Genomic DNA, 26,729 nt, shown 5'->3' with positions numbered 1-26,729 from the left:
ACATTTGGTTAGTGTAACAATTTTTTTTTATTTCAGTTACTTTTTCACATATAACTTTATGTAAGCTACAAAAATCGTGAAATGCAGAAATGGTATTAAAACTGCAAACTTAAAAGTTTTGATTTAAAAAAAATGTGTCTTTACCTGCTAACGACGACCATTTAAACTATATTTTGATGGATTCATTTAATAAACATACCATACACTTCTCAAAAATAAATAAAGAACAACATCAGAAAAACCATCAACAACATGAAGCATTTAGTTGTCTTTTTTTTTTTTTCTCCTTTAAAGACAGAAAAGAAATTTCTAGGCACAGTTTTAGGCATTATAGAGGACACAGAGGCAATAGGTTAGTGTGTACTGCTCTGTACAAAAATACAGTCTGAATAAATTACATTGCTAGCCATAAGATTAGACTTCACTTACCAATCAGTTCATTGCATGTTTAATAATATACAATTACATGCTAATCCATATATATCATTTATATTTTAAACACATAGGTCTTTCTATACTTGTTTTTAAAATTTACAAAAGCTAAACGAAGTTGTGCAAGAAATCCAGAAGAGGTGCTAGGTACTTGTCAGCACCGGACGGTATACTTTAAGCTTAAAAAATACAAATAACTAGCCCTGCTTGCAAGTTTGATATATATATATATATATTCATATATATTTGGAAGAAAAACAATGGATTTTTTGTGTGAGAGAATCATCCTGCCAGTCAGATAAATCCAAACAACTGAAATAATGGTGGCTTGACACAACCACAACATACAAGATGATTCATTTGTCATACATACAAGCAAGACACAGATACGTATCTTTTTTGTGGCTACAAAAATAAATAAATCAGCATCATGTTGTATTTACTTTTAGTTCAGTGCTGAGAAACAGATTGCTTGCCAAAATTGTCAATAGTATGGGGGAAAAAAAAAAAAGAAACAGCAGTAACAACAAAAACTAAAGGTAGGTACCTAAACCCATACACTAGATGCCCAAACACAAAGGACCTGAGGAGTCTGAGAGGTGCGTCCTAATAGATTGCATTGTCTTCAAGAGGAAAAGCAGGTGTTGAGATTGAAAATCAGATCTCTGACTCAAATACGAATGAAAAACCTTGTCCTTAGGCATTCACGTTTGTAGATTTTTTTGCCTGAATGTCTTTTGTATTAAGAGACAGGTGACTTTCAGAGCACATATCATTAATTTGCATATGCCTTAGGCCTGATGTTTGGTTTTGCTCAAATTTTATGTAAAGAAAAATGACTTGATAAATTAGTAGATACAATATGGGTTCAGCACTGGACCTTCTTGTCAGCATAGACAAAGTTCCACGCAACGTCAGCACCAAAACACCATTCTCCTAGAAAGGTATGGAAATCTTCTCACAGTGTGCTTCTCTACATTAACCTAATTCCCATGCCAAACTACAACGTTCTCCATGCTGCTAAACAAAAGCAGAATTACACAGTTCAGAAAGACACAGAGTTAACTATATACTGAATATCTGTCTGAAGTCAGTCTCAGGAAAAAAGCAGAATTACAAATGCTCTCTGGCACCTGCGAAACAAGTGGACATATTTTTCCTCCCATCCTTTTTGTTCTCCAGGCATTGCCATGCAACCCCTTCCAAGTCAAGCTATCATTTTGCTCCGTCTAATCTAATTAATCACCACTGGTCCCAGAAAGACTGCTGATACAGAATATTCTGCCATGGCAGTAAAGATTTAACTCGAGAGCCCCAGAGTTTTATAAACCATCTCCGTGCGTCAGCAATACTTTCACAACAACCTCCTCAAGGCAGCCGTGTGGTCCCACGGTCACCGCAGAACCTCTGTGCCCTGTGAACGGCGGCACAAGCATTAACACTGTAGATGCTGTCTTAACATCAAGTAATTCAGCAGTCTTTTCTGTGGCACCAGCAAAACCATTTGTACAGAGGTGGATGTGCAACCCCAGCATACCTGCTTTTGCAGAATTCCACATAGAATATATTTTAAATTTCTCCATTAAAAAAAATAATTACTTCTAAAGATTAGAATTGTATAAAAATACGTTCATAATTAATTGAAAATATCCAGATAAGCAAAACATAAACAAAAATAAAAGTGATGCGGATTAAATTCATGTAAAAGTTCTTCCTATTTTATCTTGGGTTTCATTTCATGTGTACAGTCTCTGGATGTTTTAAGTGGGAAACATACTAAGCAAGGAGTAATTAGATGTACATAATCATCAGCCAGTCCATTATAAACTCAGCTTTTAAAAGCAAGAGATTACCTCCTGCAGTGCTAATGTTTTAAGAATTACATGATGGGGTCTCAGCTGTATCTTGATGATCAGACACACTTGCGACCTAACCAGATTTTTTTTTAAATGGCAGTTTTTTTCTTTACATTAGCCTTAGAAAATAACTTTTAGTAAGTACTAGATTACACATGGAAAAGCAAGTAGTCATTTCATCCAGTTCTACCTTAACTTGATGTGAACTTTAAAGCATTTCCCATAACACAGAGTCTGTACGAGGGCATATACAGAAGACAAATCATTTGATGTTTATTTTGTAACAGCAGCCATAATTGGGGACTCTCAAGAATGTGTACAAAGTTAGTATTTTAACCACTGCATCACAGCTCATATTACAATTTTAAGACGAATCGTCTCTCTCCCTCTGCATTTATATCTGTATTATATATATTCATTTATACTAACAAATATCTTTCAAAAATATAACTGAACTTGTTCCATATGCATTCTTCTCATGAGTTAATGGGTACTTAGGACAACTAAAATTCATTCATGCATTTTAGATGCCTCAGGGACAGACAAGGTCTTTTTCTACTCCCTCTAACCTCCACCCTCCCAGCAAAATGCTCAGAGCTGAGACAACTTCCAACTACACAGTCAGAAGCACATGTCTTCACATTTGGACTTCCTTCAACAATCTGCTACAGCTGGCACAGTGATGTCAATTATCAATTCATGAAATCCTGTGCAGTTGGTGGCTTGGTTTTTTTTATTTTTTTTTTATTTTTCTCCCAGAAGACTGTTGAATGCACATATTAGACAAGTCATTAACCAGTTACATTCACTGCCCTCAACAGTCACTTGCAACTAATTCCTTAAGAGCTTTTTTGAGCAAGTAACAAGGGGCCAACACAGCCTATTGTACAAGATGCCATTGCCTGCTTATCAGACATCTGAATCCTCTATGATACAGAGAAACTTCTAAATGGAGCCTGTACCAGCTGCTCCCCTGAAGGCAATAGCAGATGCTGGGATTGCATTCTCATTCCAACTAGTTTTCTCACAATGATCGCTGTCACGTAGATCCTTTTGCTTGTTGTCAGGAAAAATGAAGCTTATGTATCAGCAGCTTGCAGCATCTGCCTATGTAAGATCAGCAATCCTAGTGTTTGCAGTTCTTTTAAATGGTTGTAAAAGCTGGTTATAGTGTTCACACCCAAAAGGCAAAGGCTATTTTATCAACAGAGCAGACTGTTTGGTGCTCCACAAGTGTTCTAAAAAAACTGTGAGTTAGAAAAGATGCGGTAATCCTTTTGTTATTTTTCTTTTCATTAATTTATTCTAGTAATAGTCTTCATAGTTCTTAGGGTTCAGGCAATAAAGAATGGCACCCCCAAATGAAAATATAGTTGCACCCCAGGCCAGGCCATAGCCCCAGTTGAACTCATGGTATATTTTCAAGCTGACCGTTTCGATGAACTTGATTGGGTAAAGGACTAAGCTGCACACCTGAAGAACAACTGAAAGAGAAAAAAAAAATGTCAGAAGAAGCCTTACTTCATTTCCATATGACAGGGAAAACATCACATAACTGAAATTCACACTTAAAATGCTCTCGGTGCATTTTTAGCTTGTAAGTACTGCTCTTTTGGAAAAAAATATATCACCTTCATTTTATCCACAGAGAAAAGAGCAGTTCTTCCATATTTCCTCATTGATGAACAAATGTTATTGCTATGGTACAATGACGATCCTTCAGATGTCCAAGAAATAAACAGTGAAAGCAATCTGTTGCCAATTCTTTTCTGTCTCTCCTTTGTATTTTACTTTGCAGTTATTCTTCCTTCCATAACAACAAAACTAAGATCACTTTTTCTATAGCTATTATAAATAAGTCAAAACAATGAGGAGCAAGAGTGACTATTTAGAAATATAGCTCAGAATCAAATCATTTACTTAGCCTAGAAATAATTCATTGTAGTAGGTGATATATATTTATGTTCAGTAGAGACTCAGTGAATTACATATTTCATATGCATTACTGTGTACTGTAATCAGAATTAATGATATTGTTACAGAGAATACCAAGGAATCTATAAAGTTTCATCAATCACTAAACTGCCAACTGGCAAAACATTACCTTGTATTACAAATTTAGAGGGTGGGTCAGAAATGCTTCACAATGAAAAAAAGCTAATAAAACAGACCAAATCCAAGGCAGTAAAAAGCTTAAAAATAACTACTTTCTACAGCACTGTCTCTGAGAGCCAGATGTCCTGCAGCCTGATCTACACATCTGCAGTGGAATTCAGCAAACCTGTTAATTATTCTGCAACATCAAAATACCCCACATACAGTAACCTGAAAAGGAAGATACACAGATGAAGAAACCCAATTTTCAAAGAAGACTTCAGTATCATCAGCATCAATTCTCCTTTAAATTCAGGTGCACTGTTAACAGAAAACTGGGACAACCGTTTCCATGGTAAGCAGGTGAAAATTACACTTGGTTTGAAGACAAGAACAAGCCGTATGATGCAGTGATGAACTGATTCTTCAGGCCTCTAGTTCTGCCACCCACAAAAGTCTAAACATCACAGCAGTGTACAAAACAACCTTTTTGACCCTCAAATAATGATATGGCCTTATAGCAGTGCTCCCTTCCAGCATTTAACACTAGCAATTTTTAAACACTTCAGCACGTGACTGCCTCTGCAAACTACTCCAGCCCCCTTATTAGAGGCAAGGTGGGCACATCCACAAAGTTAAGCATGTGCTTAAGTATTCAGAGGCCTGAGGCATACTTTGATGAAAGTTTAATGGTATGCAATGTAATGTCGTAATAACTACTTTCTTTAACACTGACTGAGTCATTTTTTAGTTTATTAGATATTGTAAGAAGAACAAACACTAACCAATTGTTATAAAGCCAGCATCAATATAAAATGTCAGTGGATAATAGAAAGGAAGACTACTTTGCACTACAGAAGCCCTTCTGAAATTACACTGAGAAATTACAGGAAAAATAAAATAATGTTAATTATATTCTCCTACTGCTTGAACACTTTGCACACTCAAAATCTGTCATTTGCCTTTTCAGTCCCGCATGTACTTTTCACTGTTGTCAAATTGGCACCTTTCATTAGCCCTGGGGACTAATGCTCTCCTGACCTCTGGATGGGGACTGGTATATGAAGATGATTCCCAAAGTTCATTATACCCTTGAGTTGTTTAAAAAACAGTGACTGGAAATTTCTCCCCCCGCCTTCCCATTCACGTAGCCTACAGACTAGTCTTTGGACTCTTACTAGAGACTGACAATCTGAATAATTTTTGGATAGTGTATTTTTAAATGTGGATACCAAAATCCATGGGATTTTTTTAATCCTAAAGTTATTGAAGTGTTACTTTGTGTTATTCCATTTTAATATAATTTTTGTCTACCAGCTCACAAAACACTGCACAACACTGGAGAAATTTTGACAGGGTACACTAGGGGAAGCACCTACTCTTATGAAAGGATTATGCATGCCAATTCTGTATAATGAGAGCATCATTATACCCTAAAACACCTGAACATATGCTCAGCTTTCAGACACATCTTTAAGACCATTCAAAGTCAAAAAGGACTTCCTAAGACAAATGGACAAAGTCCAACTGCTCAGTTGATGTTGGGTGAGCAGTGGACATTGTCTACCTGGACTTCTCCAAGGCTTTCAATGCAGTTTCTCACAGCCTCCTCCTGGAGAAACTGATGCATTACGATTTAGACAAGTGGTCCATGCGGTGGGTGGGGAACTGCCTGACAGGCTGCACCCAGAGGGTGGTGGTAAATAGCTCTTTTTCAAACTGTCCATCTGTCACAAGTGGGGTCCCCCAGGGAGCAATATGGGGTCCAATGCTGTTTAATAACTTCATAAGCAATCTGGATTATGGGATCAAGTGTACCCTGATGAAGTTTGCCAATAATACTAAACTGAGTGAGGAAGCAGACACTTTGGAAGGGAGGGCCAGCCTGCAGGAAGGCCTGGATGGGCTGAAAGACTGGGCTAACAGGAACCTTATGAAGTTCAACAAGGACAAGTGTAAGGTCCTGCACCTGGGAAAGTATAATCCAGGAGCGCAGCACAGGCTGGGATCTACCCGGCTGGGGAGTAGAGCTCTGTCAAAAGGAACCTGGAGATCCTGGCAGACAACAAGCTCAATATGAGCAAACAGTGTGCTGCTGCGTCATTATCCCACTCTACTCACCACTTCTCAGGGCACATTTGGAATACTGTATTCAGTTTTGGTCCCCACTACACAAAAAAAAAAGATGTGGACAGGCTGGAGAGGGTCCAGAAAAAGGCCACAAATATGATCAAAGGACTGGGAAGCCTGTTGTATGAGGAATGGTTGAGAGAACTGGGTTTGTTCAGCCTTGAGAAAAGAAAGCTTAGAGGAGACTTTATCACCATAGATGATGGGTAATGGGTACAAGTTTCTCCTGGGGAATATTCCAATTGGACATCAGAGGACAATTTTTCACAATATGAACAATCAGCCATGGGAATAATCCCGCCAGGAAAAGTGGTGGATCCCCCAACATTGGACACTTTTAAGATTGAGCTGAACAGGGTGCTAGGCCATCTTGTCTAGACCATGCTTTTGACAAGAAACGTTAGGCGAGATGATCCTTGAGGTCCCTTCCAACTTGGTGTTCTATGATTAAGCAAGTTTTTTAGTGGCTTTCTGAACTAGGGATGCAGCATCTCTGCTGAGTCAACACAGAAACTGCTCTGTGTATGTGTGTGTGTGTGTGTCTGCACCTGTGTCAAGTGCCAATCAAGAAAGCTCTCCACCTTCCCTCAATCTAACACGAAGTATGCTGAACTTTAATCTACAGATTGGACTTGTCAAAACAAAACAAAAAAGTGATTCTTCTGGAAGAGGAACGTGTGGCTGAAGCAGCAACATCCACAACAGGTATTTCAGACATTTTTCTAGTGAAGGTTCCTGCTTTTGCTACTACTGGTCCAGCTATGGTATTGTAAAACCCAAAGGAAGCCACTGCCAGCAGCTGGCCAGTGGGAATAGCCACAGTGCATAACACTGCCACCACTTTGCACCGTTTTTGCCTCCTGCGATTGTTTCTCCCTGTAGAGTGGGAAGGGATGTGTGTAGGCTAGAAACAACAGTTAGTGAAGTTATGAAAAATGACCAGTATGACCCAAAAATATGTTAAAACCGATTTTTGCAACTACTGATCTGCTTCAAATGAATTTAAAGGAACTGCATGCTATGTCGACCTGCTTCTGGGAAGTGTATGTACTACCCTTCTTCAGAAGTGCTAGTCTTTTCCTGCAGGAAAAAAGGCTGCAAAAGAAAACTTAAAAAAAAAAAATTCATCTTCAAAATGCTAGTCAAAAAAGACTAGTCATATCAAACTAGACTACTCACTTCAAGAATAGACCCGTTTTTATGTATAGCACTATGATGCTTGCAAGCCAACTGCATAGGAACACGAATACTAGTTTTGTTCTGTTTACATGAAATATATGCAATTATATGTGCTCAGCATATTAAACATGCAAAAATCACAACAAGAGCTTTAAAACTTGGAAAATATAATCTTTTTTTTTCTTGTTCAAATGTTTGACTGTAACAGTTTTGCTGTCCAAAAAAAAAAAACTTATAATGTGACTTTCTAATTAGTCTATATTTACGAAAATGGTGGTGCTGGCTAGTAAGTTCCGTACTTCTGTTCCCTACACCATTCCTCCTGCTCATTCGCATGAGTAAAGCACTTCATTAATAACCAGTGTGTGTTGCAGTTTCAAAGATTAACACACATGCAGCTGCAATCTAGGAAGTTGTTTGTACTTAATACAACCTGTCCAATTAATTGGGAAGCAGCATGAAGAGAAAGGGGGTCCATGCTGATTTTTAAAACATTGCAAGCTCAAGAACAGACCACCCTGCTACACAGACCAGGAATTACAACAGAAGGCTGGCCCAGTTGGCCAAACAAGGATTTTCTCAATCAATGTGCAAGAAAGAGGCACACAAGAACAGGAAACAAGGACAGACAATGAGAGGAGAGTATAAATGCACTATTTTTATACTTTGGTACAAAATCAGGAAGGCTGAAGCCCAACTTTAGCCCCACATTAAGCTAGGAAATGGCAAAAAGACTAGTAAAGATGACTTTCCACGGGTGCATTAGTTGCAAAATGAAGTTCAAAAAACGTTTATACAGTGATGGGCAGGAAAGCCAGCATCTGTATCTATGGGGACAGATAGGATTGACCCAAAGGCAATGAAAGAACTGACCAATGTGATTGCAAGCCTTCTATTATCTATGAAGAACTAGAGTGATCAGGACATATTCAGATGACTGGAAAAAGGTTAATGTTGTGTCAATCTTTAAAAAGGCGTGAAGTGAAAAATCCACAGAATTATAGGCTGGTCAGTCTCAGATCAATTCCTGGAAACATTGTGGACTACATCCTCTTGCAGTCCACCTCCAAGCACAAGCAGAACAAAGCAGCAATCAGTAGTGAACATGGATTCACCAACTAAGCACAAGGGTCCAGGGAGCTGCCAAGGTAAGGATGATTTACTCCAGGATTCTGATTAAGAGGAGAATGAGGGAGCTAGGTTTACTTAGACTCACAAAGAGGCAGCTAAGGAGCAATATCAAACCAGCCTACAGTTACCTGACAACATAGTTGCAACATTGATAGGAAAAAGCCCTCTTTGTAGTGCCAGGCAACTTAAGATAATGGCAATGGAAACAAATATCAGTTTCAGTGATTCATGATGGACATCAGGAAAGAAAAAATATCATAAGGAGGGTAGTATGGCATCAGGACAATACGCTTGGAAAGGTTGTGGAATCTTCATCCTTGGAGTTCTTCAAGGCTGGTCCAGACAAAGTTGCAGCTGATTGACCTAGTGGTAGCAATTGTCCTGCCTCAACAAGTAAGCTGGACTACATGACCTACAGAGTATCCTTTCTACCAACATTTCTTTGATGCTATAACTCTTCTTTCCACCCTGTAGCAAGAAGTCAGTCCTACTTTTTCAGACCATTCTATCAATTTCTCAAAATCAAATTTCTGTCCTCTAATGTATCTGCAATATTTTCTAGCTTCACTGTAAAATTAAACAAGTACACTTTTATTCTGTCTTCCACATCATTATGAAAATAGGTAATAGCACAGAACTCAGGACTCAATCCAGCTGGACTGTGCTCTGACTCTCTGTCAGAACAGAAAGATACATCCTCTAACTATTCTCCAAATATTACCTGTTGTCATTTATTTTACTTTCTCACCCATGATACTTTCACTTAGCCACTTTTCACTTCCCTAATTTACACATAAGAGCATCCCGTGAAATGTGTTAAAAGCTTGCTAACCTCAACAGGTTGTTCTTCTAAACATTGTTAAAACACAGCCCCAGAAGGCAAACATTTTTAAATTACCTTTTTTTTTTTTGTTTGCTTTTATGGCCTTTCAGCAATTACACTCTCTCTTTTAACCCCTAAATTAAGACTTGGTTAGCACTCAGTTAAATGGTAACCATATCATGAGACTCCTTACACTGACAAGTTTGAGAGCTTGTACTTTGAGGATGCAGCTTTCAGGTCCAGTTTGGTTCATCAGTACTAAGAGATCCCAGTAAGTACATAAGCTAGTGATCTCTACTAGACCAAAAATGCTGGGAAAAGCTGTATGAGCCAAGGTAGCTTTACGCAAGAGTATCCTGTAACTACCTCTCTGTATGCTCCATCTTTTTCCATTACCTGAGATATCCCTCTTCCTCTCCCAAAAAAACAGAGCTGACAGTATGTATTTTAAACACATTCACATCTGTTGATCACTTCCTGGCTTATTCTCAGTATCTAGGTTAAATTTTTATTTTTGTCCCTTTGCTTTCTCATCTCTTCCAGTCCTAGTCAGTCAATCTTCTTCCTCACCTACAGAGTTGCTAATTGAAACTTGATGCTGAGAAAAAAAAAAGATAAATAAATCAAAATAAATCAAAACTAGAAGAAAAAACTGCCTGGATCCAACTCTTTGGACTCTAAAGTGCCTGGAAACCATTTCTGCCTTTTGTCTTTCTCTCGCACAGTGATGTTTTCTACCTCACATCCACAAAGATAATTAAATGCCTCTGAGCAATTAATCCTCTGTCCTTCTTCCAGAAGCAGCTGACAGACTCCTAACCAGAGTCATACAGAATACTTAGTCTCGTCAGCAGATTCACAGGTTGTAGCAGGGTTTATCCTCAAAGATCCATGAAATCCACAGGTGAAGGTTTGAATCCATGAACAGTTGAATAAGGCAGAAATTCCACTGTACTGCCTTCTCAACTTGCCCATCTTCAGCAAGGGACTCTATCCATAATTCCTTCAAGATATGCCAGTCCACATTCACTTCTAAAAATAGCTAACATCAAACACAATATCTGTAGGAAATGACACTAACAATGTCAGAGTCATATCCCAAAGGGATTCTCCTCAGATTTGCCAGATAATGAAGAAGAATAGGACAGACTGTTTCAGCCGCATCATCTCTCTTATATGTTTCAGGTCATGGCTATTTAAAATGCACGTGCATACACACAAGCAGATGCAAAGGAAAGAGGTGAACACAGCTAATGAGCTAAAGCACCAATATATTTTCCTTTTTGATGCAAGCAAGCATTAAATCCCCCTTCCTCCCCAACTTTTGTAGTAAAGATTAGAACTAATTTTATGCAGAGAAGAATACATTAAGCTTTAAGTCAAACAGCAGGATTTAGGGAAGTTTTTTCTTGGGGAAATTTGTTTCTTTTTTTTTTTTAGGTATAAAATTAACTAGATAGTAAATGAGCAATACGGCAAGATAGGTAGTGTATGGCTGAACAATTACTAACTTAATTTCTCTTAACATTGTGCAGTAAGTCAAAAGCCAAATACAGAAATTCAATAGTCCCATTTCCTTCAAAGGTAACTGCCCAGCATGCTTTATAATCTCAGAATTAATACTAAACTTTAAAATAATGGCACCAGTGCCTTTATTCATTCAACCAAGCAAGCACTGCGACACAAAGAACAAAAAGATACAATTTCCACTCAGGAAATCTGATCCTAGGTTGCATTCATTTCCTACAAGCATATTAAATATAACCTACCAATATCTCTTGAGCAAATAAAAATGGATCTTAAAGCACAGCAGCTCAAACAAGGCATTGTTAACAGCAGGGGGCAGCAGGAGCCTTCCCTGGAGCTTTGTTTCACTCCTGCAAATTCTGCACTCTTATCTTCTCATACCCGTGTAAGTGGCTTTTTTTAATATATTCCAAGGACTAGGTTCTGCCATCCTCTTCATCATGGGTTATCAGAATGGGCTTAAGCTGCTGGCTCCAGTGCAGATATGAGTGACAGGATGAAGGCAAACCGTGCTTGGTGAATCTCAGGAGAAACAAAAACATCCGTGCTGACTAACCCCCAAAACACTAGAATGTACAAAAGGAGATGATTTGATATTGTAATTATACCTCACTGGACCAGTCTTACAGACAATTCAGATTCAAAGGTCTCCCTTAAGATTTTGTGATACTCTACATAAACTGTTCCATTTTCATGGTTTTAAAACCAAACAGGGACTGCAGTGTGACAGCTTGTTAAATTAATAACTAAGTAAGCAGGCTGACACAATGAAATTAATTCTTCATGGCACAGGGGTATATATAAACACCTTGCAACATAATCCTATTTATTTTCACACGTAGGGCTGCAAGGCTTCACATTTGAGCATTAATTATCCTGCTCCAAAATTGTAAAAGGAAGAACATTAAAATAACAGAAATGGCTTTGCGCGAAGAACAAAAATGGGGACATCAAGCAGCACAAGGCCACAGACTAAAAATGGTATTTTGAGATTTATCCTCTGTAGTTGCCTCTGCTTCATGTACTTCACAAAACAATAAATATAATGCAAATAAATAATTGTCTATGAATCAATAATAACACAATTGCAAAAATGATTAATGCTGTGCAGAACCGGTATCCTGAAAAAACTCACTGGAGTTAACACTGAAGTAAACCAAATGCTTCTGAATTAGTATGCAGAACAGAGCATGTCTTCCTTCACAAAACTGAAGCTGCTGTCATGAAATTTTCAGAATGGCGCTGGTAATCTGCTTACCTGCAGCGAAGAGCATGACTGCAACTGGTCTGTAGAACCGCCTCCGAGATCCCACGCAGATAGAGATCAACCCAATCAGGAAAGCGATGAGAATGATGGCAGCACCACCCAACAGCAAAGCAAGAGTAGCTATCTGCCAGTCTAGCAGGAAAAAGAGAAGGAAAAAAAAATAATAATATAATTTCAGTAAAACAAGCCCATAGGCTTGACAGAAACAGCAGAATACAAGGAACACAGAGGCTGCATCAAGGCTTGGGTAAATAAACAACTGGGCGCTGTATTTCTTTTCTCCTAATTAGCAAAACACCTTTACACAATAGATGCAACCCAGAAACAAAGCGCCGCAACCTCCCACGCTTTTTCAAGGCTTAGCTGGTCTCGTTGGGATCTTGGCTTGAACAAGACTGAATAATTTGGTCCCCTGGTTTTGTCCAATTTAGAATGAGAAATTGAGGCTGAGTCAGGACTAGCTGACTGTCTGTCATAGAAGAAAGTGAAAGCCAAACCTCTGCTTGAGCTGATTAGGGTGATATAGGAAGGGAAATGCATGGAGGCTCATCATACACACATCACCTGGGAAGTACCAAGGCCACAATATATGAATGGCAAAACTAAGGTAAAGGAAGGAGAGGCTCAAAGGAACAAAAATTAAATCATTTTCAACCTAAAAAAGGTGGAAGTTAAGCCCTTCTAAAGGCAGTAATGACGATCAGATGCAGACTGAGTCAAATCTGAAGTCCATTTTAAAACACCAGTTATGCTAACGTGTCAGTTTTTATTTTCTTCCCCCAGAAGCAACTTCTGGATTTGGCCCAGTGTATTTTCTAGTTATTTTCATACATAACAGATAGTTACAAACAACATCCTTGCTGTCTTAAATCATATAAAACAAAATTCATTTGCAAGCTGATGGCCATCATGGGTCTATACAGCATCCAAGATCTAAGTGTCTGTAGGATTTAGAAAGGCATGCACTTTGTCCTGTCTCTCTTTGCAAAACAGTATTTAAGACCTTGCCTCTCTGCAGTAATGACCATCAAGAAAAAGATCCGGATCACTATTTAGAGTTTATCAATACTACTTAGTAGTTCAAGGAAGATGATCTGAAGTCAGCTTGTGGGAAAAGGACCTATGGATCCAGTGCATCTCATTACTTTGAAAATACCAGCACTCATAAGATATTCAGAATAAAGTGGCCAAATGTGTTACATAGTTCAAAGAAAATGTTGTTTGTCACTAAACTATGACAAAAATAAGATTAATTATTTCCAAAATAAATTTAGAGAACTTAAGGTTACTAAAATAAGAACAATAAGAAAAATCCACATTCTCTTTTTGAAAACAGTACATCTAGTTTCAAGATGGATCTAATCTGCTGAAGATACCGATAGGGCAGCTGTGGAGAGTTTGGGAATGGAAGACTGGCAACCATTATCACCAAAAAAGCCTTCATATATTATATGAAAAAGGACGAAGGAGATTAAAAGAAGACAGTGAACAGAAGAGCTATAAAAGCATTGCTAAAAGATAAAGTTATTTTAAAGGTGTATTTGTGCAAGTACATACATTTATTTTCATTCCTTTTAGAAATCCAGGTGAGTTGTTTACTAATACTTTAATTACTACCTACTCAACCTTCTAAGCTCTTTTACTCCTTGTTTTCTTACTGGACCAAACAGCAAGGCTGGGAACAGTCTCTTATTCTCCTGCCTTCAGCATGCAATCTCTAACGTCAGTTTGCTGTGTGTCCCACTGCTTTACTATTACTGGGATAGAAATACGATTTTAGTTATGGATGGGAATGTTATGAAGAGTGGTTTTTAATGTTGATGTGATCCTTCAGAAACACCAAATGGTTAGTGTACTGATGATTTAGAAAGTATTCTTCCAATATCAGAGTGCATTACAGATATAAAATACAGAAATAAATAAACAGAATGGACCACTTTGGAACAACATGAAAGGAATCCTTGCACTAGAAAATTACACAGATACAAAGACTAGACACATAAATCCATATCACCCCAAAGTTAAAAGACATACAAAAGTGATAAAATAAATCAGAGTGCCAGATGGAAAAACTCAGAAACTAAGATTTTTGAAAGCCACTACAAATAACAAAATATTCAATATGGATGTCTGATCAACATGAAGATAAAGTCTAACGCAAACAAAGAGCATGCAACATTGGAGTAGCAACTAAATGGAAAAAAAAAAAGTAGAGTACTCTATTGCTTTCCAAAACCACACTGGCAAGACCATCAAACAAGTGAAAATAACAAGGCAAAGATGATATAAGCGTGAGGTTAGAATGCAGTTTCACTTCCAGGACAGATATATCTATGGAGGTTGGAAAGGTTAAAAAATAAACAAGCTACCTTACTATAGTACTGATGTGGGAGGTAGAAGGACAAATCAGTGTTGGAAGACACCTACATGCGCAACTAAAAAAGAACTGACTTAGTTAAACAAAATAAATTTATTGAGTAAGAGAACCTACTCAGTGATGTGGACAGTAGGACAGATCTGAGGCTCTCGACGTTTCTCACTACTACCTGAGGATCAGGTATTGAATGTTGTGCTCCGGGCCACAATGTCTGGAATTGTCTCTATTTTAGCTCCAGCCTCCATTTACAGGAGCATACAATGCCACCAGCCTTTACCACGAGCTACAGCCGAGAGGGATTGTGGTTAAAGAATAATGTGAAGGTCAGACATTAGTGCATGAAGAATACTGAATTTTCCTATATTGCCTACCATGAAAACTACAAGTTTAAATCTCCTTGTCATCTTAGAAAAACCTTAACTTTCAATTCTGAAAGCCACTTGATCTGGTGACAAAATAAAGCTTACGTCGGATTAAGGAAGTAAAACCTCACGCATGAGCCTTTTACTAAATAGCAATTATTTTTAAGATAAAATCCAGGCCACTGGATTTTATACAGAAGAAAAGAAACATCCAAAGAAAACTGAATCACTACCTCTGAAGGAAGAACACTCTGTAAGTTAGATAGTTGCAACAATATAACCACACAGCAAACACAGTTTTCTATAATAAAAAAAAAAAATGCAGTTTTCCTCAGACTACCCAGGAGTGATTTATAACACAAGGCATCAAAATGGGAAGAGCAGATTGCTCTGTTACACAGTGTTGCTGTTACACAGAACATAAACATCATAAGCCTACTTTGGAGCATCCAAAAAAGACTTGCACCATTTCTAGGCATGCACCAATCTTGCAGACAAGTTGCTATACTCAGTTCAGGAGCCTCAGCAGTTCAGTGACATTGCTTCTTCTCATAAAGATAGAAATATGCATAAACATGAGCAAAATGGGACCTTACAAATGATCATTATTAGCTTCCTGGACTCAAAACACAATTTGGTTACACTTTAAGAACACACATCAGTATTTTTTTTCACTACATCACTACAGTTTATTTACACTGCACATCCACTATCTAAGAAAAATGTTAGGAACTGGTAAAATCACACTCACACAAATCTTAATAAACTTTTAGATTTTAAAAAGCCCCATCGTCTCAAAGTCAAGTCCAAATTAAGTGGCTTTGTTAGTTTAGAACTGTAGAGTCAACAGAAAGCACAAATTCAGATTTTTTTTCAATGTTCATAATCTTAGCAATATATTAACAACTACAGTGGTAATGCTACCTGTCCCATCTGAACAACTAGAATTAATACACTGACGATCGTTAAGTAACTCCGGACAGATTTCTTAAAAATGCCTCACTTAATGCATACTGGTTTTAAGTCTGAAAATCCAAATGTGTTTTTGTACTGCACAAGAAGCATCACAATGTCTATAACCATGGGAAATACATACGGCAGCTCTGGTGGTGATGCTAGTGTCTGCATAATTTTTATTATAACAATCTGCCTATTAGCTGAGGGATGTGGATTTCCATATTTGCAAATGCATATAAATACGAACCTAGGTACTTAGCACATATTTTCAAAATATATACGGTGTAAAATTTATAAAAATTACCATCTCCAGTAAAAAAATAAACAAACCCCCAAACCATTATGATAATGCTTCTTTTCAGTTAATTCCTCATACATAAGTCAGTGCCTTTTTGTAAGGACAGCTTGGTCTCATTGCTCTTTGGAAATTCTGTCTGTTTCTCAATGATACAGAATCAGAGTGCTAATCGCACATTGAAACGTGTGACTCTCCTCCCTTTCTCCCCGCCCTCCCCCCCAAAATGAAATGACCTAAGGCTGTAAGCTGTATATTTTTTTTTAATTAAGAGCAGCTCTACCTGCTCTATTTCTTGGGCAAAATAATACTTCAGTACTAGGATAAATTCAGGAAAAGCCATAAAAAGAAGAAAAGACCTCAAAGTTCTGAAGTGTTTATTTTAATAATTAGGTCATTTGTTAACACAAGAAAGAGCAATGTGAAAAAGGCTAGTGTCATAGATTTCATGTTTTCAGCAAGTTCCCCCAAAATTAAATGTTTTACCTACACGGTACTCTACAGTAGAAGAAGTGGACATAAAAACATATTGCAGAATATGTGAAACATTTGTTTATATGGCTCTTTCAGATAATACAAGTGAACCAAATTAATCTCTTAAGAAACAATCAAGTATTCCTTCCTTTCATGCAATGGTTTTCCACTGAGTCCTCTTGTACAGACAGAAGTAAGAAAATGCGTGCAGCTGTTAGATGATGAAGGTAATGACTGACCTTTTTCTAGCATTAAATAAAGCCTTAGTAAGAAGCAAAACAGAAAAACACTCTTAGGTAAGTTTTTCCAATTCATTGCAAAGCTTCCACTCCTCAGTGAGTAAATATTCTTAGAAATTGTAATATACCATTTATATTCAAGAATAATTCATCTGAAACAATGTGTCAAGTAAAGCATAGAAAGTTGAGGCACCCACGCATAAGAAATTAAATATAACTCACTGAATGTCATAACAATCAACTAAGATAAATAAGATAGAGAAACTCCTAATTGCTTCATATTCAAAACTAAGTTTATAAGCACTCATCAACTTAGCCATCAAATAACCAACAAAAGTTTAGTAAGCGTAGTGATTACGTAAAAACACAAAGGTAGAGTGTAATTTCCAGAAGTACATTTGCCACATGATCAGTACAATTTCCTTTCTTCAGCATGATGAGATGCCCAGACCTGTGTGGAAGGCTAAACTCCACTGAATTCAGTGGAAATACTGGACTAAAATAAGTACTGCAGTCACCATTAAGTTCTCACATAAAAATATTCCACAGAGAAGTCAGTCTTTTGGAACCCCATCTCAGCCAAAACGATGGGGTTTTAAGGAGCTGCTCAGATGAATTCTGCTCTGGATGAAGGGGATTTTGGCTAAAGCTGGGAAGCCCAGCATCCATAAGTTACTCCTCTGCTCTTGTACAGCTGGCACCACAAATACGGCCTTTTGAGACTCCATAGTGTACAGCTCTGCACACTTCAGAGAGAAGCACTTTCTGGCAGGATCCGTACCAAACCTCCAGTAAGTTATTCTAGCCACAGCATTCTACAGCGGAGTCTTATACATAAATGACAACAAATATTTTCTGCTCGTTATCTGTTTGTATAGTATGCTCATTACCGCTAGTTGCTGCATACACGCACTCTGGCTTCTACATTTTATTTTATAGACTGAGAATAAGATTTTTCTAAAGTATGAAAATAACTTGTGCATGTGGATCCTCAAGTCACTTAGACACTTTAAAAGTGTTAACAGAGCTGTGGGAACCAGCCAGCTGTGGCTGAATGCATAATTTCCTTAAGACAGAATTCAAACATCAAGGCTTTCTCCTGAAAGCCATGAATTTGAACACATGAAGTAACTATGTGAGGTCACAAATATGTTAAAAAGCTGTTCATGGAAGAGACAAACAATTTTCTGCTGCTTTTTAAACAAGAGATTTATGTCCTGATTTACCCATTCCCTAAGAAATGGGTCTTCATCCACACACAGCAGCCCTTGATAACCCAAGTCTTGCACAAGACAGGTGAGGCTTTCTCACAGCTCTAATTCACCAGGATTTTGACAACACCCAAGAAGAAATTTGAGCATTTTATGCTGGGTGCCAAAATCCGTAAGTGCCCCTAAGGATAATTCAGAGGCTCCACATAAGGCATCAGTCACTTTCCATTTACTGTACAAGATGCTTGTAGAATAATTTAGTCTTCCTGATGCTGAGTGGAGAGTCATTTAGAGCCAGTCAAAGAAAAAGAGAAAAAGTACAGAGACGTGTCCAAAAACCAGCTAACTGAAGCAAACCCAGGTACACCTGGGTATTGCTGAGATGCAAAACGCTAATGGATAACAACGGCAGCCAACTAATGAAGGAGGAAAGGCAGGTGCCTCCTTAGATGCAATATACTGGGGGCTAGAGCACTTCTCAGAAATGGCAAGGTCTTAGCTTCCCAGCTCTGTCTCCAGACTTGAACTTCTGCTCCTATTTCCCAGAAGAATTTCTTAATCCCTAGGGTAGACTGAAACTGTTCTCCTCTTCTGCTTGACACAAGCTGGAAAAAGATAAGCATGAGATCTACGGGGTCTTGTGAACAAATAGGTAGGAGGGAATCCAAATCCAAGTGTTGCTTTGAAGTGTCTCTTATTAACTGCTCCTTTCAACTTTTGAGTACTGTTTAGGCACCGGTCCACTGACATACAAAAATGCTGAGCATTATCGTAAGGCGGCCCAGACTCACGGCTCTCTCAAGTTTGAGGGGAAAAGTCCTCAGCAGTCACCTACAGAGTTGTGTCCTTCTTGCTCAGGCTCCTCCTACAGCTTTCCTTTACTCCACAGAAAGACAACCATGACCAGAGGGAAAAAGGCCAGCTCTGTTCCAGGCAAGATAACAGCCCACTGGCAGGACACTCTGGGCAGTGCTCTACCACCTACCCTCCTCAGCCTGGGAAGGATGCGCTTGCATCGGACTCGTTCGGAGCAGACTCTGCTCACCTTTCAGCCACAAGCAGAGCTCCTCTGCCTTTCACCCAAAGATGCCACTGAGCATGTGAGGGACAATTCGGTTACCACAGAAGTAAGTAGCACAGAAAGAAGAAATAGTCTCAGTCTCTCAGGATGATCTCTATGGCTGTCTTGCATAACATAAGGACTGCATTAATCTGCCTGATGTCTCTGTTTTCAGCTGACATGTTCATCAGACTATGTATGGCCCCAAAACTGCCGGACTCAAACTTTCTCTGTGCTTCAACACCACCGCAAGTTTTATCTCCCGTCTCTACAGGACACCAAGCGGAACAACAAAAGCAACAAAAATATGGTAAGCAACTCTGCTGTTGTGCAAAGGAGACAGATTTTGCAAGACAACAAGACGGTCTAATGCCTGAGGGGGCTACAGATGCACCAGCAACTTGAAAGATAGCAGGTGTTTGCTCATCTGCCCATGACACACATCTCTCCTGAAGATTAAAGCTTATATTCCTTATTTATACAAAATACATATACTTTGGGGTTTTTTTTGTACAGCTGCTCTCTGAGCTGTGGCCTGCCTGTATTTCTAAAATCACGAAGTCAAATCCTTTAAATGAAATGCATCTTCAAATAAAGAGTAAAGTGCTGCCATTGTATAGATCTTTATTTTATTATTTAAAGACAACATGCATTGCATGTCACTGTTGCCAACAGAGGACTTCAAGACAAGCACAGCATTACAGAAAGTCATGTAATCTATAATTCATTCACAGAATAGGACAACACGTACTCAGGCATTTCCTTCATTGGATACAGAGCATTCTTTTGAGATTAGCTCACTACTATGCCATTTTAATTACTGGATATTTATTCATTCAATTAAAAAAAAAAACAAAAACAAAAACCACCAAAATGTACACACCCACAACTCCAGGAACCTCACAAAAACCTGGAAATCTTAGAATTGTGTCATTAGGAGAGAAGTGTGGGAGATGTGTTATAAAAGCTTTTCAAGAAAAGCTCACCTTTTCTGACCTCTTCTATATATCCTACTACATTTTAGCAATCTGAAGAAGGCAGAAGTACGCTTCGCATTGGAACGGGAATGTAATTATTTCCCACAGTTAATTATGTTCTTCAAGCAAACTAGCAATCTTTTGCAATTTTCAAAACTCATTCCATTGTTCCTTGAGAAAAAGAATTAGCATTTAAAATAGTTCAAGGAGTACTTCCCACCAAAATTATGGCCTTTATATTACAGAAATGAGGCAAGTGAAAACACAAAGTAATACAGCTGGATAGACTTTACTCAACCTCCTGCTTGTTGCTTTGAATTTTATGTGGTCATCCTTGGCCACAAATCAGTAACAGAGGCAAGGTTACTCTCTACGTGATTCTAAAGATGAAATCTCATCAAATATTTAAACCATTTATATTATCCCTAACACAAGGAGCGTCTTTTACCTTACTGGTACAAGACTTAAAGCAACAGGATATACTACTGATTTTAAAATTGCAATGAACAACAGCAGTAACAATAACCCACTAAGGCTAGAAGCCTTCCTTTATTTATTTTTAAATAGTATTATCAATGACGAGGTATATGGTGGTCTTGATCTGATCAGATAAACTCAAAACATCATGCGCTTACACGTGAATGCACTGTAACCATGTCTGTTAGCTGGCTGGAGAAGAGTGGCTGAAATTGTAGTCTCCATCATACTAAAAGGTCCAAACTACTGAAGAGGAGTCCTAGATCTGCTGCTCCCACAGAGCATGGCCTTGGAAAGTCTGAGGCTAAAATAACTGGTCCATTTGTAAAAGGAGAAGTATGTCTTAAAGTATTCTATCTGGGACTACTGTGAGGAGTAGTTAACAAATTCAAGGCATTTTGAACACATTGAAGGAGCCAGGTAGACATCAGGCATAAACAGAGTATCAGTCATCATAAAATCACAGAATAATTAAGGCTGGGCAGGACCTCTGGAGGTCATCTAGTCCAGCTCCCCATGGAAAGGAGGGCCAACCTCCAAGTCATGCTCAACTCCGAAGTTCAATCGGCTTGCTCGGGGTTTTAGATGGTGAGGTTTGAAGTAGTATGGCCTTTGATTTTATATGCACCTTCAGATAAAGTGTTGGAGATTATTATTAAAGAGAGTAATATGCAAAACAACAGACTACAGTTTTCAAAACCAGAAGGAATGTTTTATTAATGGCTCCTTACATTGTATGAGCCACTTTTCTTCAGACTTAGTAAAATTACATTTGTTGTTCTTATGTTATTTTACAGCAAACTATCAGTCTTGCTGAGCTTTTTACAGATATGTGTCAACATCAACTCTGAGCAATGATCCAGATCTTTTAATGAGGAAGCTGCTTTTGAGCTAGCAATTTCCCCTTGGAACAACCCCTTAGATTCAAAACAAGCAGATACCATCCACGACTATCGAGCCATGTCAATTCAGATAGCTGCATCTAATGTATAATTAAGGTTAAACCCTTTCAAGTGCTACCAAATGAGCAGCCTCTGGTGCTTTTCTTATTTTAAGAACAAATTAGAACAGAATTATAAGCACAAAACTAGACTCAAGTTGGTTTATTGCACTATGCTATAAGTTAAGCTTACTTTTATGGTTTGTTCACCACTAAGTTTAAACGTGTACAGAGATCCTGTTGCACTTATTTCCCTGAGATTGGTTTGTCTTTCAAACGGCAGTTCTTAGAGTATAATGATCTTACAGAAAACTGAACATTGCATAAACAAATACACAGGTTGAGAATTAACCAAGCCATATGCCCCCCATAAAACAGAATGAGTACAGTTAACTGGTATGAAACCATTGAAACGTATTTTTACATAGTGTTTTACAATAAACTGAAATGTTGCGAAGGAGCCATTGTTTTCTATGAACAGCATATACACATATTGAAGCCAAAACACATAATGTTTACTTGCAGATCAGATTCTATGGAACCATTTACGTCTTCCACATCATATTTGCATTTCTTTCCAACCAGCGTGGTTCTTTAAATCAGTGTATTGCACAAATTCAAATTTACTGTAATTAATTCTGCAGGAAAATGACAACTACCTGTACAGCTACAGACACGTCATGCAGTTGTACATAAGATGCATTTAATTTCAGGCAGACGCTGTGATAGAAATAAATATTCATACATAACTCTTAACTCCTGATAAATCTGCAAATGAACCATCACAAATTAGACGTAATTCACTTCAAATGAGGTCTAAAATGTTTTGTTTAAAGACACCAAAGAAACACTCCAAACCCTGTAAGTTGTTGGGGGTTTTCTGGTTGGTGTTTTTTGAGGGTTTTTTTGTTTGTTTGTTTGTTTTTTTTTTTTTTAGTGTAGCACATAAGTTTAAAACACAGCTGAATTAAAGACAACTTGTGCACCAGCCAAGTTAAGCTTTGATCATAGAAAATAATTTTATGCTCAGACAGCTGGTGAAACTGTAAAGCAGCATTGCTGGATCTCAAGATTTTATCATGAAGCTTTTCATACTGGTAACTTTGTTAGTTTTTCCGCTCCTGAAGTTGCTATTAGTGGGAATTTTAGAATTTCATCAAGGGAAGCAGGAGATGAGGGATACATAAGAATACCGTTCTAGCTCCTGCAATTAGAGGAAAAAAAAACTGAACAGGCTATTTACATAGACCCTAAACACTCAAAAAGATGAAAATCAAATTAAGATCAGAGATTTTACAATAATCAGAATTCTAAAAATTAATTTGACTCACTATTTTACATACTTGAACCAGAAATATTGTGAAGTACTTATACGACTTTAAAAGCAGTATGAGAGCAAAGGACTGCTTGCAAGCTATAAAAAAAAAAAAGCCCTCAAAACAGTGAATGAATAAATGTAAGAACACTCCAAGCACTATCAATGCTGAAGGAAAACCAAGAAGGATTATTTCCTGCTATAACAGCCAATATATTCATGCTCTGTACATTTCCTTCTGGTCTCCACTACTAAGTTGCCCTTTTGATAGCAGTTAGGGGTCCTACATCTAATTACAACAAAGGTGTTTAATTAAACCTTGACTATGCTTTAACAGCTTCTAGCATGAGCTTGCCCTTGATGGTGCCACTTGAGGTGCTCTCCTTCAAGGCATGATGAAGTAAATCTCTTAAAACCATGAGTGAAGATGCCTTTTTCCTGTGCGTACTACCGCTTTTCACAGCTAGCTAGCTAGCTACAAAGCCGCTTGCACCGGTATCAAGCTAAAAGAGCTTTCCCTGTGGGAGCTCTCCAGTATCTCCAAAATACACCACTTGCTAGATTCTTAATGTAAGCAGGGAAGTGCACTTAAAATATTAAGGCAAGCACACAAAATGGTCTCGAATATGAGCCAAAAATCCACCTTGGTTAATTTACTGGGAGCCTTCCCATTGACTGTAAAGGGAATTGTAACACACTAGCAAAAGGCGAAGGGAGAACAGCACAGTTTCTCGTATTTCAGGTCTCCTCAGAGTGCAGCATTGTGTGCCAAACACAAGGAAAATGAAGGGTTTATTCTAGTCACCTCAAATAAAACAATCATTCACTTCTTCCCTGGTAGCTTGTGAAACCTGGCTCCACTAGACAGGAAAGTATCTACGGAAAATGAGTAAAGCTCATTCAAAGAACTTGAATAAAACTAGACAGGCAGGAATTTTTACACGAGGTAGCAGAAAGCACCAGGAGAGGGCAAATTTGCAACACACGGTACTCTGCATCTCATTCCTATCCTTCCTCACCCATTCATCTCCACCTTTCCACAACCAGACAGGTGACCAATAAAGCAATGAGAGGGATTAGCGTCCTTATATGCTGTTCCGTAAACTGCCCTGCTTTTCTTGACGTCCCACTTTTGTGTCTGTGTATACACGCATGCGTGGGGGGGAACTGGATTGAGGAGGGAGCCAAATAAAGTGTGGGCAAAGGTGGGGGGGGGGGGACCTGAAGTATGTTCTCATTCAAGTCATCTGAAAAGTCTTTCTGCAATCGAGGGGATACTATTTCAGGAGACAGAGAGAAGGGGCAAAGGATTCACGTTGCTAAGGAGACACGTAGAAGCTGACATTCCTACATAAATTTCCATTTATACCGGGGAAGGAAAAGAAAGCTCTTCAAAGTTTGTGTAGACACCCTGGTAACTGATTGAAATTGACTTTTCTTTGCAAGTTGTTTTGGCATTACCTGATTTAAAACAACCCCAAACAACATTAAAATCCTCAAATATTACTCTGCACAATGACAGTAAGAAAAAAAAAAAAAAAGAAGAAGAAAAAAGGCACAGCACAAAGGAACCTGTGCAATTTCTACTCAAGCAGAGATCAGTTATTTCCCAGAATCTATACAAGGATTTCAGAGAAGCTAGGAAAAAGGAAAGCATCTGGAATATACAGTCAGTCCCTTGCCTTCTTTCCCAAAACAAACACCTTGTCCCTGTATGGTTTACCCAACCAGAGAGCACAGCGATACAAATGGATGATTTAGCAATGTAAGCATTGCGGGGTGGGGCGTGGGGGGTGAGGATGAAAACGGGGCGGCAGCAGGGAAGAGGCTGGCTTCATTTGTCAGTGTTTCTATTAGGACTCCAGAAGTTGCTATCAGGCAGAAAGTAAATAAGACAACTCAGGAAAACCGAAATGATTATGGTACTACAAAAGAATTTACTGACAAACATTCAACAGGCAGATTGTTTATATCATTCACATCCTGTTTTTTAAGTATTCCAAGCAATAGTGAAATGACATTAAAAAAATAAAATAAAATAAGTAAGATCAATGACCAAAGACCTAGAAAGCCAGAGAACGAATGAACATCAAGAAATCAAAACAGGGAATATGGCAGGAAGGCAAAGAAGCATGAAAGGCGATGGGAAGATCCGTACCTGCTAGGGAGAGACACAGACACCCAGAGGGACGGAGGGCCAGAGCCCAAGCCTCCTCACCCGGGACACAGTAACAGTCGGGTTTGGTTTAGGAAGCCCCAACTTTCCAAGACTAATGACTTCGGGGGATGGAGGCGGCGGGGGAGAGGGGAGACACTTACAAGATCCTTGATCCCCAACAGCTTCTCACTGCATGAGAACAACCGCCATATGGAAAAAGAAAAAAATAACCAAAACTAGTCCAAGCGCGGGATCTTTTGTGAAAGCACAAAGGCAGGGACAGAATCAGCCACCCCTCTCGCTCACAGAAGACGAACTCCCGTCTCTCCAGCACCCTTCACCATCTCTCAGGCAGAGGTGGGCGAGCCGAGACCCGCACTCTCCCCGCTCCAGCCCACGCCGTTCACGGAGGCCGCCGTCGCCGCCGCCCCCGCCCCAGTCCGCAAAACAGGGGGAAGCGGGGTCGGGGGCCGCGTAGCCCGGGGAGGGCGAGCGCGGGGATCGGGAAGGCAGGGCGGGGGATAAGGGGGATGGGAATGGACGGGAGCGGGAGGACAAAGGTGCCGGGGACTTTTGTCCAGCAGCGGTCAGAGCGGGGAGCCCGGAGGGGAGCAGGGGCAGCAGCGGGCGAGGCGCGGAGCCTGGAGAGGGAGCGGGGAATGCAGGGGCAGGGCCCCGGGCACTGCTCCGTGGTAGGGGAGCGGGTCGGGCGCCGAGAAGAGGCTGGGAGACGGTCCTGAAGGAGATATGGGTGAAGGAGAGGCAGCTCGGGGGATGCTGGCGGGGCAGCCAGGGCACCGGGGGGGCGGGGGGCACAGGCGGGGGAGGAGGAGGGCGGTAAATCTCAGCGGCGGGGGGAGCGGGAGGCGGCCGAGGTGGAGAGGGGGAGGCAGAAAGGGCCGAAGGAGGAACGGGGCAGGGGCCAGGCAGAGGGTGGCTGGGGGGTTGGGGTGCCATCGGCGGGAGGTTCGGAGAAGGTGGGGGGGAGGGGAGGGGAGCGAAGCCGGGAGGGTGGCCCCGGGGCAGCCTTATTATCTCACCACTGTGCAGCGTCGACTCGCAGAGCCAGCTGTCCAAGTTGCCGGGCTTGCGGCAGGACTCCCAGAGGGACAGGTAGTACTGGTGGTCTGCCGTCACCCAGGCGGGGCTCAGCACGGCGCCCAAGTCCAGGCATAGCGCCAGGAAGATGCACACCAGCCCCACCAGCTTCAGCGGGGTCAGCACCGAGACCCGCACCTCCTCCATGCCGCTGCCGGACGAAGCCATGGGGCCCGGGAGGAAGAAGGAGGAGGAAAAGGAGAGCGCGCTACCGCCAGCCCCGAGGGGAACGGGAGCGAGAGCCCAGCTCGGCGCAGAGGGGGCGGGCGGAGGGGGAAGCAGCGAGACCAGCGCTGACTAACGGCGGGGAGAGGCTTCCGCAGGCGGCGGGCAGCGCCGCTCGCTCCCGC

At 39.9% G+C, this 26,729-nt stretch overlaps 1 protein-coding gene across 1 annotated transcript; it reads right to left on the bottom strand.

Annotated features, from left to right (window-relative positions):
- TMEM47 (transmembrane protein 47) lies at nt 1–26,729 on the bottom strand. The gene is made up of 3 exons (XM_086766599.1): nt 26,322–26,729; nt 12,431–12,571; nt 1–3,772 (listed from the first exon to the last, which is right to left on the bottom strand). Exons 1-3 carry the CDS (start codon nt 26,545–26,547, stop codon nt 3,594–3,596), a joined length of 546 nt encoding a protein of 181 aa, XP_086622725.1. The 5' UTR covers nt 26,548–26,729; the 3' UTR covers nt 1–3,593.

The sequence above is a fragment of the Chlamydotis macqueenii genome, chromosome 1, assembly GCF_036417535.1.
Source record: "Chlamydotis macqueenii isolate bChlMac1 chromosome 1, bChlMac1.mat, whole genome shotgun sequence".
Lineage (NCBI taxonomy): Eukaryota > Metazoa > Chordata > Aves > Otidiformes > Otididae > Chlamydotis > Chlamydotis macqueenii.
The sequence above is the reverse complement of the archived record's forward strand: the minus strand, read 5'-3'. Positions and strand labels throughout refer to the sequence as shown.

Excerpts from the sequence above, each read along its gene's own strand:
- TMEM47 (XM_086766599.1), bottom strand. The coding sequence starts at position 26,547 with ATGGCTTCGTCCGGCAGCGGCATGGAGGAGGTGCGGGTCTCGGTGCTG. Across the intron at positions 12,572-26,321 it reads CGAGTCGACGCTGCACAGTG|ACTGGCAGATAGCTACTCTT; the intron begins GTGAGATAATAA and ends TTTTCCTGCTAG. Across the intron at positions 3,773-12,430 it reads AGTCATGCTCTTCGCTGCAG|TTGTTCTTCAGGTGTGCAGC; the intron begins GTAAGCAGATTA and ends TTTCTCTTTCAG.